Source organism: Pleurodeles waltl, chromosome 4_2 (assembly GCF_031143425.1).
Source record: "Pleurodeles waltl isolate 20211129_DDA chromosome 4_2, aPleWal1.hap1.20221129, whole genome shotgun sequence".
In the NCBI taxonomy this organism is placed as follows: Eukaryota; Metazoa; Chordata; class Amphibia; order Caudata; family Salamandridae; genus Pleurodeles; species Pleurodeles waltl.
The window spans coordinates 850770117-850785822 of record NC_090443.1 but is presented as its reverse complement, the minus strand read 5'-3'; the positions used below and the strand labels follow the sequence as shown (position 1 = coordinate 850785822).

Here is a 15706-nt window from a genome sequence, read left to right as displayed (position 1 = left end):
GGCTGTGCTGTAAATCTTTACAATAGCACCTCGTTTTCTGGTATAGAGCATCACATTAAACTGAAACTTGCTGTTTATTCACTTGACAACATTAAAAATAAAACGATCAGCACTAGCGCACAGAGTGGTATAAAAAGAGAAGCTTCTCCTGATACTGCTTTCAGTGTGCTACGCACTGGGAGCTGCGCACATTCCCAGAAGGCGCGCAGCATTGTGAACATCAGATTAAAGTGCGTGTCAGGTGAGCAGTTCATTTCTGGTCACAGGAGACGCCGTTCGGCTCAAACTCATTGAAATAATTCACTGGGATACAGCAACATGACAATGCGTTCAAAGGAGCTGCAGGGAAATAGGCCAGCTCCGTTCATCATCCGAAACACAACAAAGACAGCTCAGAAATTGAAGATAAGAGCGATATCCGTAGCATTCTGCGGGGTGTGATGACACAAACCAATCGAAATGCGCGCGCGCCTGCCCCCTCTGCACAACAATAGCCGCCTCTGCAGGGACTGCCACGCGCGCACAGGCCTCAATCTGAAAACTCATGTACTGTAAATATGTGGATCATAAACTGATTCTGCGTTGTTCGGCTACAAAATCTCTCACAACCAGCTTTGCTATGATTAGGATATTGAGCATATCATCTCCAGAATAGTCCATTACCTCTTAAAGGGTCAACACCATATCAAAATGCATGCATACTGCCAATTGAGAATCTTATTACCGCAAAGTACTATAATTTACGGCGGGGCGCTAGTGTTTTGCTCAAGTCAGCAAAATGGAAAATTCTGACATATGGTTGCAGATTATTACATTTGTCAAAAACTTCCTCTCTGGTGTTGTTGGAACGGTTTCATAAGAGTGCTTAGCCAGGACTGACTTTGAAGGCTTCATCTGTCAAAAAATTCAATTTTGCTTTGTCAGGCAATTGTTACTTACTCCCGTCTTTTCATCAAAGATTTTGATGCCTCCAAAGGAGATTGTTAAAAAGACTTTCTGCTTGTGTTCTCCTTTTGAGCGCGACGCAGCAATTCCCTGTCGGGAAAAACAAAGTTTAAAAACAATTTTAGGCGCCATGTTCAGCTTCTCAAACTGCAATGCATTCTACTCAGTCAAATGAAGCCTTGACTCTCGCTGGTAGTGTATTCATGCATCTGGATGAAAACAATGGGGATTTGTGTTTTTGTGGCAAATCAGAAAAACATTGAACAATAGCAAATGCTGTCTATGTGCCCGATTCTTAATTTATTTTCAATCCCTAAATTTCACAAATCACAGTCCTGATTTAAATAATTTGGAAGAGAGGACTTTTGCTCATGCAATGGGGATTTCCCGAAATGAATCATACATTCGCAAATCCAGCGCTAGGAAAGGAATTACAGGCATTCTTGTTTGGAGTACATTAAAAGATGGTGAGCGCCAACACAACCTGTAGTATTCAGGTATTATTCACCAGTTATTATCAGGCAGTTTCTACCTGCACATATACAGATCTAGTGATGGCAAAGGTAGGGTAAGCACACTTCCACAAATGAATGGGTGTTGAGGGAATGGGCTTCTCCAAAGAGAAATAGTGTGCCACAGTGGAGAATCAAGAGTTGCATTCAATTATTACCTTCAGAGATGCCACAGATTCACACAGGCAAATATTTACACAATTGATAATTCATGGAACTTAATGATTATAATAGATGTCCTTGTTTGCCCCTATGATTCCTGGTGAATTGCAAAAGTCAGAAATTGTTTCTAAGAAAAAATAAACCCTATTGTTTTTTTCAGTGAATTTCTATGTTTTTTTAGTAATTTCCATTACTAAACATTAATCCAAACATCGCCACGCACAGCCTTTGGCTGTGCACAGCAAGGTTGGCTGCAGGGCCTGCGCCCAATCCCCTATAACCACCCAACACTGACCCGTGCACAGCCTTAGGCCACGTGTGTCAGGGGTCAACCACAGGACCTGGCCTGCGGCCAAACCTTGCGTCCTACACTCCCTAACCACCTAACCCCATGTTGCACACGGCCTTTGGCTATGTGCAATGGGAGTTGGCTGCAGGGAACTATCTCTCTGAGTGTGAGAATAGCTGTGAGAGGGTATCTCTGGGAGTGAGAGTTTCTGTGAGAGTGCCTGTCTGGGTGTGACAGCGGGTGTGAGAGGGCCTATGTGGGTTCAAGAGTGGGTGTGAGAGTGTCTGGTTGTGCTCCAATAGATAAAAGATGCATTCACCTCCACAAAGGACTTCAGATCATTTTTCAATATGGAATCGCAGAGTGAACACACTTGCTTTGCCTTTGCCAAGCCCAGGAGTTGGGATAATTTGCTCTTTTCAGAAGTGGAGCTTCAACTAGGGCACCTGCTACGTTTATATTTGTAAGTGCTTCCTGTTGAGGTTTAATTTCTGTGAAATGAGCATCATGGCCAGAAAGCAAGCTCACCTGCTGATGTATCCTACAAGAGTCCACAGTTTTGCACAAAATGTCTATCCAGATGGAGCACTTTGTACTGATTTCTAAGTGCTACCTCTTTGGGTGAATGGACAGCGTGGGGGAGGGGGCTGCATGGCTCCCTTCCCCTGGCGGATCTCATACCCTGGGACCCTATCCCCCAGGGTCCAGCCTTCAAAAAATGGTGGAGGGAGCCTCATGGCTTCCCTGGCCAGTATCAACCCTGGGGGCCCCATCCCCTGGGGCTCGGCCTTAACATTCTTTGGGGGGATGTGTGCACCCCCTGCCTGGGCTGATTCTGGCCCCAGGGAACCCATCCCGCAGGGCCCAGCCATCTATCCCGGGTGCCCTCCCAGGCCTACAGGCTCCCCTCGTGGTCCCAGCCGGCCCCTGGCCTCCTGGAGGAGCCAGCATTGCTGACACAGACAGTGAGCTGCTGAACATGCAGCTCCCTGTCAGTTAGAGAAATAGTTTCCTCTGTTTCCCTGCTTGCATGTCTGCAGGCAGGGAAACAGAGGAAACCTCAGCTCACAGTGAGTGAGAGCTGTTTGACATTGCTTGCTTGCTGGGTGGCTGCCTTGTGCTTGCTCTGGCTTGGGGTAGCTGTCAGAGCTCCCACCAAGTCAGAGCAAACAGCTATGTCCTGGGGCTGGGCACCCCGGGATATAGCTGGAGCCAGCCCAGGGTGTTGTGTTCCACAAGGCCATTATTGGCTTCAGGAGGGGGTTGTGTGGCTCCCCTCCATCCTTAAACAGCCCCACGAAGATGGTGTCCCCTTATTTGTAATCAATTGCACTGGGGAAGTAGTGGTCCCCGGGGCAGGGGTCCGCAAAGAACACCCTTTTATCATATTATTTCACCTCCAGGAAGATGGTGGTGTGGGGCAGCAGGGGCGCCACAGCGGCCACCCAGCAAAAATATAATATTCAGCCCCAGGGAGGTGGCAGGCCCCAGGGCTATGGGCAGGCCATGCTGCCCCCCTTAATGTGAATGAATTGCTGCAAAGAGGTTGCGATACCCTGGGTCAAAATGTTACCCCCCGGGAGGTGGCAGTCCCTGGGGCTCAAGGGGGAGTCTGCATAACCCCCTACTATAACCAAGCAATTTTGCCCCAGGGAGGTAGAGATCACCGGAGACTGGGCCTCCCTAAATGTGAATGAATTACCCTGTGGAGGTGGCAGTCCCCGGGACTGCAGGATGGGGCATGCAGCCTCCACATTTAATCGAATATTGGCCCCAAGAGTGTGGCGGTCCCTGGGGCTCCTACTATACCCAAGAATTTTTGTCCCAGAGAGGTGGTGTCCCCAGGGCGTGGCCCCCCCTTAATGTGACTACATCACCCCAAAGAGGTGGTGGTGCCCAGGGGGCAGGGGCCATGCGCCCCTTATTCAAATAAATATAAGCCCCGGTGAGGTGGTGGTCCCCCAGCATACATAAGCCCAAGAAGGGAGGGCCTTGTGTGCCCCTTCCTATATTTTTTTATATGCCCTATGTACATGGCGCACCTGGGGGCTTTATTAAAACAAGCACCCTGGTGCGCCAGGTCCCTGGTTGCCATGGATACCTCGAAACCAGTCCCACAATACTTGTTCCAAAGAGGACCTTGCCTGGCAGTTCAGGCTGGACTGTCCCCATGAGTAGCAGGGTCAAGCATGATTTGCATACGACTGGGTCCAAAGTGTGGTGGCATAATGGGCAACAAATATGGACTGGGATGCAGCACAAAACAATTGTTAGTGGCTAAGATTAATTCAAGCACTCCATCCATCACCTTGTTGTTTTTACATTTGCCCATCTGGGTCCCAGGCTCACTATGCCACTGGAACCAAGTTATACCGGGCTGAAGAGCCCTAACTATGGCAAAACCGGTCCTAGGTTTCTTGTGTCCGGTTCAAGGAAGACCTGGCCTGGCAGTTCGGGAACGACTTTTTCCATAAGGAGCAATGTCAAGACTGATTTGCATATGGCTGGGTCCAAACAGAGGTGGCATGTTCGGCCTAAAAGATGGATTGGGATGCGGCCTGAGTGATTACCAGTAACTGAGATTAGTTCAATCATTTTATTCATCACCTTGTTGTTTTTTGCACTGTGGGTAAACCATATGTGTCGCTGAGACAGCGTTTGCACTGTCTCAGCAAAACCTAAAAAGTAATGTTTAAAAACAAAAAAAACCTTTGAAGTTAATAAATTATAGTTTGAAATAACTAAAACTTGTGGCCCGCCATGATCTGCATATGACCTCACATATTAAATAACTCATGACATATTGAATGACATCATTGATGACATCACCAATGACATCACCAATAACATATCAAATGAAGGAAAGTTGAGTTAATAGCTAGACACACCAAAGCTACACTGGGCATTTCAGCCTGTGTCTATCTATGCTCCACTGAGCATTTGAGACAACATCTGCACAACCCAAGGGCTAATTGAACATGTGATGCAATGCCAAATACAAGGAAGGCATCAAAATGTGCAAACCCTATATTCACCATTGTAGCAAAAAGGGTCACATTATTTGTGAACTTTAAAATAAGAATCTGAGCTTGGGCCTTTCATGGCAGTGCTGGCCATTTGAGAATCTCTAGAGTATCTGGAGCAGCCTCTGGATGTTTGAGGCTTATCCTGCAGGTATGATGGCTTTGTTGGCATCACTGAGTCTCCAATTGGCACTCTAGGCTATAACTGTATGTACAAGATTGTTTTTGGGTACAACATGAGTGCACATATATACTTTAGGGCCGTGCCTGTGTCATAGCAAATTTAATTAACTTGGTGTGCATATAACAGAAATGTATCCGTCTGAGTCAGCTGCTGGGTAGAAGCTCCCCTGTCTGGGTGCAGCAATATGCTCAGATTTCATCAACCATATGGAAATGAAGATCTTTCTCCTATCCAGATCAGGCATGGACAGGACGGGCGGGCATTGTCTCCTGCATCTTCTTAAATAGCCTGGTAACGATTTGCTTAGGCTATTGAGCTTCAAGAATGAATTTGTTTACTGATTAATTTTAGCTTCTCTATTAGAATGAATGAATATTGCTCCACTGCTAAAAACCGCAGCAAAGTTGAAAAATAAAATGGCAATAAAGTTAATTTATTGCCATTTTATTTTGTATTGCTACCGAGCAGACAATCAGGCCAGGGTGGGGCCACTGCTACTGATTGGCAGCTGGGGATGAGTGTCGCACACTCCACGTTAAAGTGCATATGTCACTTTGGCCGGCTGCCTTGCGATGGCCAGCCTGACATGTAAACCAGTGGGAAAGTACATATTTTGTTTTTCATTTTATGACCCACTGACAGTTCCTGTAAAAAACTCTCACTGCTTTCAGCCTCCACCCCAGAGGTTTCAGTTGTAGTCCATTATAAACACTGTTTATAATGAGCCATGATTGAGAGCTTTGATGTTGACCTTAAAGGCATTCTCACTCTCTCACAGTGCCTGACAGTGGGTCAAAATGATTTATTGTTTGCCCCACCACTTATGCATGTCACCAGATGCCATTAAATGGTAGAGATACGCATCTAGAGGAGTGACCTGAGCACGTGCTCCAAAAGTGACTAAAGTAGTGTGGTTGCCATACTCAAAGAGGTCTCCCAACTTTCGTATTCCCAGTTTATGAAGTTAGGGCTAGGGGACATTGGGGTCATGCAGCAAAGCATAGGTAGTCCTTTTTTTTAGCGTGTCCTAGGCTGTACTATTGCAGTGGAACATGTTGATTTCATTATTGCCTGAGCACCTCCTCAGCATCAAAGTCTCCAAGGGAGCAGAATCTGTAATGTCTTGCTCAATTGCTATGCGGGCTACTTATTTCCAGGGATGGAGTTAGTAACGTGCAAAGTGTGCCTGTGGGCACAGATAGTAAAGTTCTATGTGGGGAACTGAATAGCCACCCTGTTTAAGATTAAGAAACTAAAATCTCATTTAGTAAACCTTTTGTCTGATTTCTTTTCATTTGCAATGTACATCATTAACAGGCAAGTTTCTGGCTGTTTAGCATTTTTGCAAAAACAGCAGACGAAAGTAGGAGTGTTCCAGGATGCGCATGTATTGATTACTAAATGCTTAACCACCTACTCATAACCAATTGTGCGATTTGCATCATAATCTATACTACTAAAGTATTCTCCAATAGATTGCGCATATCCCTGCGGGGTGGGGAGCAAGGAAAGTTTGAGTAATATTAGAAAAATTGAGAAAAGGCATTCCAGCTTTGTAAAGTATCATTTTTGAAGTTTTACTTTTTAAATAATTATAATTAACATTTCTCCTGTCAGCTGTTTATTTTTAAATGTATAATGATGAGGGGCAGTTACGATTCTTCCTGGTTCTTTTCTAAACTATGGCTCAGCCACTGGAGAAGGGTGCGGGGTGGAGCCGGGGACGTTATTTAACAATAAACAGCTAACAGGATAAATGTTGAAAAAATGAAACAGACTTGCTGAGTAACCAAGAGTGACTTGCTGCGCCGGCCTGCCCCATGCCCCCTCTGCGGGCTTCTCTGTGTTTGTCTTCTTAGCTCTTGGAGGTCCCATGTGGGTAAAAGCAGCTCCGTTCTGCTAATCCCTTCCCTAACTTTGCAGAGGTATCTGAGGCTAGCTAGCATGCTGAGTCACTCTTGGTTACTAGGCTAGTCGGTTTAATTTTTGTAACATTTATCCTGTCAGCTATTTATTCTTAAGGCCATAATGACGGGGAGCAGATAAGATTCTTCCTGTTTCCCTGCTTAGCCAATGCACAGCCATTAGGGGAGGGGGCAGGGTGTAGCAAGGGATGCTCTGTGGACTTTTCTCTTTTTTTAATGGCTGCCTTCAAGATGCTCACACCCTGCAGCTGCTCAAGAGGCTTGCAAAATACTGCCATGGCTTAGCAAGAGAAACAGGAAAAATCTTATCTGCCCCTCGTCATTATGCATTTAACAGTAAACAGCTGACAAGAAATGTTGCAAAAATGAAACAGACTCACTGAGTAACTAAGAGTGACTTGGCGCACGGCCTGCCTCAGACATGCTCTGGAAAGTCAGGGAAGAGATTAGCAGAACAGAGCTGATTTTACCCACAGCAGTGAAACTCAACCTGCAAATAAACTCATAAATACACAAACATTTGTGAGCCAGCTCTGATCACTGTCTCTGGCAGAGCCAACGAACTTGGCAATTAATTATCTTTATCTATGTTTATTTATCTCATTACTACTCTCTGGCTGTCTTGTGTCTTTTTTTGAGAACTGTGTTAGCCAGCCAGCAACTCTGATGGTGGGGGTGGTGAAAGTGGTATTCAATGGGAATTAACTTGGCAGATTTAAATTAAGATACTTAATGCAACATTTTCATTTTTTACCTCAGATAGATAATGAAGTTAAATGGAAGTGCTTTAGTTATATGCAGGGTCACTGGAATTATGTTGGAGGAGAGTCCAAATTAGGAGGCAGGATTGACCAATTTATGTGGCAAGAAAAGTCCAGTTATGAATTTACAACACCAATAGCTCTAACTCAAGCAAATGCGAGAACTATTGCATTGCAAATGCTTGTTCTGGCTTGTAGCTTAAAATGCAAGCCAGAGCTATGAACGTTGCTCATTGTTATTACTAAAGTTCCCTCAATCAGATACAATTTCTTGCAGTATGTAACAGGCTGCAGTACTCCTTAGGTAGTTATTAGAAGCCATTTGAGTCAGAGAAAAGATTTCTTTTGCAGGCTCCCTGAAGTCAGACACATTTTGTTTTTTGAAGCAAGGTACATTACCTTCAGTCATTAATACAGGTCCCTGTGACAAAAACATTTATTTTGATACATGATGAAGTATCTTAGGTTGTTACTAGAGGTCCATTTTGTTGTAAGATGTAGTACCTTATACTTATACTACATGTCTTTGGAGTCAGGCACAAACCTTTTTACTGTTGCAAGCTGCAGCAACCTAGAAGGTTATGAGAGGTCTTTGGATTCAGAAATACACCTTTTCTGTACTATGCTGCAAGGTCTTTACTTGATGTCTCTGGGATCAGAATCAAATCTTATCTGAAGCAGGGTACAGTACCTCAGGCTACTATTAGGGGCATCTGATGTCAGATTTCAAATCATTATATTCATCAGGCTGCATTTACGTACATCATTACAAGAGTCCTCTGGAGTTAGAAATAAATCTTCCTCCAAGAAGGGTGCAGTACTTTTGATTGTTAACATGTGGCATTGTTCTAATCAGGCTGCAGAACCTTTAGGCCATTACCAAAGGTCTCTAGAGTCAGATACAAAATCGTTTTTTGGAGCAATCTTCAGCACTTTATGCCATTTGTAAATGTTCCTAAAGGTCAGAAACATTTTTTTTCCGAAGCAGCCTCCCTTGAGACGGTTGCAAATCCTTTCCTAAAGCAGGGTGCAGTACCTTAGACTTTTAATATAGGTCACTGAAGTCAGAGATGTATCCTTCCTGTAATCAGACTGCAGAACCTTATGCAATTAGTTTAGATCCTACAGTTATCTACCCTTGCCTCTTCAATGTCAGAATACCAGAGAATTAGGAATGGAGCAGATGCCTTTCAATGTCTTTTGCTGATAGTGGTAAGAAGATATGGCAAAATATTTATGGTGCTTTTGTTTTCAACAGACCAGATCACAGAGGGGAACATAATTGTGCATATTCACTTTCACAAAACTGTTGATTTTTGCATATTTTTTATATCCTAAACAAATATTCTTATACTGAGTTGTGATGTTGTTAGCCATTATCATGCCTTTAACTAAATGTCTACATGTTTTGGAAGAAATAATAACATTATTAGCTAATACCAGGCAGTTTATGTAAAACTGTCAGTATCTTTTTATTTGAGAAAGTCATTTTGAGTTAATTTCTTCCAGAATCAATGACCATGCAAATGCTGAAACTGAAAGGGAGGATGGAGAAACAGTGATAAGGTAGAGACATTGGGAAAAACAGTTCCAGGACACATCCAAGCAAAATATTGTAAGCATGAATTGTTCCTAGACAGAGCAACATAATTGGAAGGGCAGAGAGATGAAATAGGCAACAAATAAAGGAATCCAATCATGAGCAAGTGCCTGACCGGTAGTCCAATGGAAGTATATGTTAAAGTATTAGAAACAATAGATCCGCAATAGACAGGTACATCTGTCTGTAGCGGGACCTAACTATGTAAGTTGAGGAAGCAGAGTGAGGGGGAAATGTAGCAAAAAAGTAGTCACAAGGTAGATGTGGGGGGCTTCTGCTTAGTTATCATCACTCCAAATAACTATTCTTCATAAAAACATTGTTTTTATTCATGTATTGCAAATATTTACTGCATTGTTTAAGGTATGACCTTTCTTTTAATGTAAGAAAATGCCACATTTATAAATGTGTTGTGCATTTTCACATATTTGTTTATTGAATCATTAAAACTTAGCAAGATGACCTGCACGTTTTACTGTTACACTAAAGAAAAAATGGGATTCCACTGCAGAAATATTGACTGCTGACATAGGAAAAGCATGACACCCTTTTTGCACAGCCTACTGTAAAAGACCTTCAAAAAATTAGTCATACGTCAGCCATAGTAAAAAAAATCCATCATGTGTCTTAATTAAGTCAGCCTCGCAAAACAGGTAGCAGAAATCCACCATAAAATGCAACTTCACAATTTTCTCGAGTGGTACAAGGAACATTTAATTTGCCATTTACAAGAGATCACAATAATCAAGTGCAATTATCCACAATACCAACAGTCTCTTCCACTGCGATTAGTTCAGTACTAATACATCTAATTATCGCAATAGTAATTTAAATCAAACGCTAGCTAATACAATTAACCACACACTGTCCAACATGGTCTCACAATTAAAATACTGCAATACAGGCATAGTTTAATAAAACACTCAACTGCTAATCAAGACCTACGCTAGCCACACTATCTAAATCCAGTTCAGCCACATCCTGTGATACACAATGTAACCATAGTTTGTCTCAAAGGTACATTAACACAAATTGTTGAGTAACTGGAGCCCAAATCTATGTAGAAATAAGCTGTAAAGTGTCATTTCAAGCACTGTCAGCCATTTTTTGTATTCTCCATATAATATTCCAAGTGTGTCTCTCTCTTTATTGAACATATGGAATCAGAAGCCTTTTCTGCCCTTCCAAACCACCTTGTTATTTGTCTTTCTGCATTCTCTGAAAGGTATGTTTTTTGTTTTATTTATGGACAAAACATCAGCTCATAATTTCATTAATGTTTCTGATGGCCCAGGAGTAAAAACACCATTCCCCTTTGTCCCAGGAACCTTTTCTGGAGCCAGGGGGACTTTGGAGTGGCTGCAGTATTCATTATTACAATAGGGAATACTTTGAATTAGAGTGTGCAAATACAAAAATTTATTTTCCAATGTACAAACTCCTTTTTGAAGTTGGTAAAGTTTTACACACTCATAAAGTGGGATTGGGACTGGATGCCGATTCAGTATTTGGAAGGGGCGTATTAATATACAATGTACCAACAATGATTTGTAACCAGAATTTTGGTTGCGACCCACTGAAGAGTTACAGACTCCCAAGTTGCGGTGGTACCTCATTCACAAAGGTGAATAGGTCCCCTTTGGACTCCAACATCATAGTGACATGGATTATGCACTGGTCTTAGGGACCACTGACAACGGGCATTGACAACTTTTTTTTTTAAACTTATTTTTAAACACAGACCTACTTCCTTTTAGGAAATGTGTGTCATCTAGGGATTACAATATGACTAGACAGTGCTACAAATGGATACGAGGGTGAATCCTTAGAACAGAGATTTACCATGCCCTTTCCTTAGGAACAATTACAAATTAAATGTTGTCTCTTGATGTTTTGAGATTCTATTGTCCTGTCTTATGAATATCAGATTAAGCATTTGGGCTGTATGGCTAATTCTGGAAATGTTTATATGTTGTTAGCTGTCCAGTACTTGCATGGTCAAGTGCATAAATCTACAAAGGTAATAATGAATTTGGACATCCATTATTGAGAGCTGTCTAGAAAACCTTTTTTGCAGTGTGCGTGTGACCGCAACTTTGAACAAAGAATGAATTTGGTTCTCTTCTATGTAGGTTCAGTAGGTTACAAACAACCTAAACCTTCATGTTGCATCTTTACAGCTGGAAACTTGGAATCAGTCATCAGATTTATTGAGGGGAACTCTGTTAATACTACTACTACTACTACTACTAATGATAATCAGAATAATATTGTGACACAGACACTTTGAAAACGTTCCCTCAATATTTCTTTATTGCTTTGCGTACTTTAATAGTAATAATAATATTAATACATAATGATAACAACACATACAGTTGTAATAACAAGCAACAATAACAATATGAATGTATGTATTATTATTATTATTATTGTTATTATTATTATTATCATTATTTGCTGGCTGTTAAAATAATAAAACAATATTCTGATTCAAATAGGATTAGTTTTTTTTTTTTACAAAATCCCCTTGTTGCAATAGGCTTTTATACGAATGCAATAAATGTTACTGACTCCCCCATCAGAAGTAGTATGAATATGTAGTGGCTGTTAATGGTTTTTCACAGGATACCAAGACATACCCATCACATTTCACACAGAGATCCCCGCAGGCCTAGATAATCAATGAACGACTTGAGAGGGCTCTTAGAGGACACTGTAATGTAGTGACCCTAACCGGATGACAGGACTGTTCATCAGCAGTCCATCCTTAAGGGGAAGGGGGCCATGCTCCCCACCTGTTAGATATACAGAAGAGTTTTTGTCAAGCTGAACAGAGGTCAGCCAGACAGACACTCTTTAAGTTGAGGTCAGGCAGCCAGGCGGTAGACATGCTCTAATGCACTAGCATCTGGCCGTCTGAAGTGAACTTTTCTCGGCTAAAGATTTCACAACCCTGTGGGAGTGACCTCTTCAATCTGGCGAAGTGCTCATGAAGAGGGGGCGTATCATTGAGATCTTCAGACCTGGGTGCTTCAGTTTTAAGCTCTGAAGTACAGGTCTGAATGTCCATCATTGACGCCTCATCACAGAGTAGGTTGGGGTCAGCAAGTCTCATTGACACCATCCCACTCTCTAATGAGGTAGAGACTGCTGCATCCTCTTATTGGTTCACCTAAGGTCAGCCAATAGCAGGAGGAGGCAGTCCCATTCCTGCAAGAACCCAAAAGCTAAGATCTCTGCTGCAGCTGGTAAGTTATTTTAATTTTAATGTTTGATATCTGTGTTTGCATGTGTGTATATATGAATGTGTGTGTATTTGTGAGTGTGTGCTGTGAATGCATGAGGGTGTGAGAGAGTGTGCATGTAGATCTGTGAGTTTATGTGTGTGCCCTGCTCTTCACCCTCCAGCCTGCATTACCAGCCACCACAAGAACTGTTGCCAGGGCACTACATTCTCCATTAAGCAACTTGCAAATTAACAATATGCACTATATCAATAAAGTGACATTTAAGGATGCAAAAAAATGTAGAACTTTTGAGTCAATATTTTCTAAAACGTCTGTGTCAGTGACATATTTATGACTTTCATCTAAATGAACTTGCAGGTAATCTTCATTGTCTTTTATTCTCATACAACCTCTCATCTCACTTCTGAGGACTAGGAAACGTGGACATCGTACTTGCTTACTAACCAATTTAATGAAATCATAATTCCTCTACCATCAAACACCCTGGTACTGCTAGACAGAACTCTAAAGAAATAGCTCTAAAATCTGATATGTTATGTTTAACATTTCCTTTTAATTCCACACTATACTGGGTCAAAGATAAACATGTAGTGAATGTGAGGCCTGGGCTTAGAACTCCGGTCCTCCGGCAGAGATTGCATAATTTGGGCACTTCACGCTATGCAGAGTAACACGGAGTTCCCGAATTCCGCACTCCAAAACGGAGCGGAGTATGTTCACGCTCGTGAGATTGGGTTTTTGTGCTCTATCACAAGTGCAGTGATACTCCCAAGCCAGTAGCAAGTGCACACAAGGCTTTACATTTGCTCGATTTGTTTATAGCTACGCCAACGGCCAAAACAGGGCTGCTCACAAGCGCAAATTACCTTCTCAAGTAGATTTTCTGCTCCAGAGCCACTAAAACTAGTCAAAAAGAAAATTTGACTAGATTTTCCTCTCCACTGGACCCTGCAATTTGTTTTTCACATTGAGAAGTCTTTTTTTTCAAACAGGAAGGAAGTTTTGTCAGATACTCCAACTTCCTGTTCTTGTCCAGCAAAGTCCTCCCAGTGCTTTGTCTATCTCCTGGTCACTTTTCACTTGGATTTCGAGAAGGAAAGATTACTATCTTTGTCTCCCGGACATACCTGTGGATAAGAACCTTGTTTTTGTTGAATCACACAAGTAAGTTAAAAACTATTGTATAAGGGTGTTGTGTTTGTTTGCTTGGGAATGCACCAGTATTTCTTTGTACTTTAATTTGATATTTAATTTAAAATGTTGTAGTGTTGGGTGGGCTGGAGTTTATGTATGGGTGTAGTTTTTATTTATTTTGCATTTCATTGATGTTTCACCTTATGTAAAGGGAACTTGTTACACAGCTTAGTCCCTTTTCTACATGTTTGCAATATTATTTTAGTATGTGGCCCAGATTTCTAAAGGGCCATTTAGCCAGTAGATCCAGCACTAGTAGTCATCAGTGCAGAAAATACGGGTTCCAGTGGTATATGTATTAAAACGTCCTTTAGTGCAGGGATGGCATTAAATTACATTTAAAATGTTGGCTATTGTTTGCCCATGTGGCTAGCAGCCATTTTGTCCATCCAGCCATTGTCCCTTGCCAAATGCTTGCATGTGATCTTTGTTTGCCATGCCTCCTTGCTCCTTGTGGTTGTTTTTTGACCATGTGGCTGGCTGGCAGCCATTTTGTCCATCCAGCCAGTATCCCTTGCCATAGGCTTGGATGCGTTCTTTGCTCTCTATGCCTTCTTGTTTGCAGTTGTTGTTTGACCATGACCATACAGCTGGCAGCCATTTTGTGCATGCAGCCAGTGTCCCTTTGCCATAGGCTTGCATGTGTTCTCTCTTTGCTCCCCATACCTCATTGCTCCTTGTTGTTGTTGTTTTAAAGAGGTGGCTTGTGGCCATTTTGTCCATCCAGCCAATGTCCCTCGCCATAGGGTTGCATGTGTTCTTTGTTCTCCATGCCTCCTTGTTTGCAGTTGTTGTTCGCCCATGACGCTGGTAGCCATTTTGTGCATGCAACCAGTGTTACTTTGCCACGGGCTTACATGTGTTCTTCTCTGTTCTCCTTGCTCCTTATTGTTGTTGTTTGACCATGTGTCTGGCAGACATTTTGTACATGCAGCTAGAGCCTCTTTCTATAGGCATGCATGTGTTCTTTGTTTGTCATGCATCCTTGCTCCTTGTTTTTCCTGTTTGACCATGTGGCTGGCTGGAAGCCATTTAGTCGATCCAGCCAGTGTCCTTTGCCATAGGCTTGCATGTGTTCTTTTTTCTCCACGCCTCCTCCTTGCTCCTTGTTGTTGTTTGACCATGTGGCTAGCTGGCAGCCATTTTATGGGGGCAACCAGTGTGTCTTGACATAGGCTTACATACAAATATAATTAATTATTGATTATTTGATTTTTACGTTTATTTTTTATTTAAATTTTTAATTTTATATGCCTTTTTTTATTTCATTTTTTTACATTTAGTTTTTATTTTAATTTTTATATTTTAGTTTTCTTTTCTTTTTTAACTTTTTTAATGTTTATATTTTGAATGTTAATTTTAATTTTGTTAATTTTTTTATCTTCATTTTTATATATTTATTTTGTAATAATTTTTTTATTTATAGTTAGAATTTTTATTTAATTCTGCATTTATCCTTGATTTATCCATCCACATCCATCCGATCCATTCCTTCAGCCATCCATCGACAAAAGATGCAAAGTTCGCTACACCATTCGGTTCCTTGGGGGTAATTCCATTTCCTCCAGGACACCCTGGCTACTGAGCACAGCAGATAAATGAACACCATAATTCATTTTGTTAAAGATTAGTCTATTTCCTCTGGACCACCTTGCTGCCATAGGTTCCATTTACCCAAGCACCTCTTTCTGACTACCAAGGTGTCTCCTTTAAAACAGATGGAGATAAACCAAAGAGCTAGGTCTGCCTGTTGTGCTGTCTGATTTGAAATGTAATTTTTTCCTGGTGTGGTGTTGTGGTTTGTCTTTACAATGTTTGACTAAATACTGTAGGTATATTAGATAAGTATGAGTTTGGTGATCA

At 41.8% G+C, this 15706-nt stretch overlaps 1 protein-coding gene across 10 annotated transcripts in view; it reads right to left on the bottom strand.

Annotated features, from left to right (window-relative positions):
• Positions 1–15706, bottom strand: part of DAB1 (DAB adaptor protein 1) — a 3348596-nt gene that overhangs the window by 335382 nt on the left and 2997508 nt on the right. For all 10 annotated transcript variants that reach the window (XM_069232585.1, XM_069232581.1, XM_069232583.1 and 7 more), the window contains one exon: positions 940–1035. In XM_069232585.1, coding sequence (XP_069088686.1) covers positions 940–1035 — 96 coding nt within the window. The remainder of the gene's footprint in view (positions 1–939; positions 1036–15706) is intronic.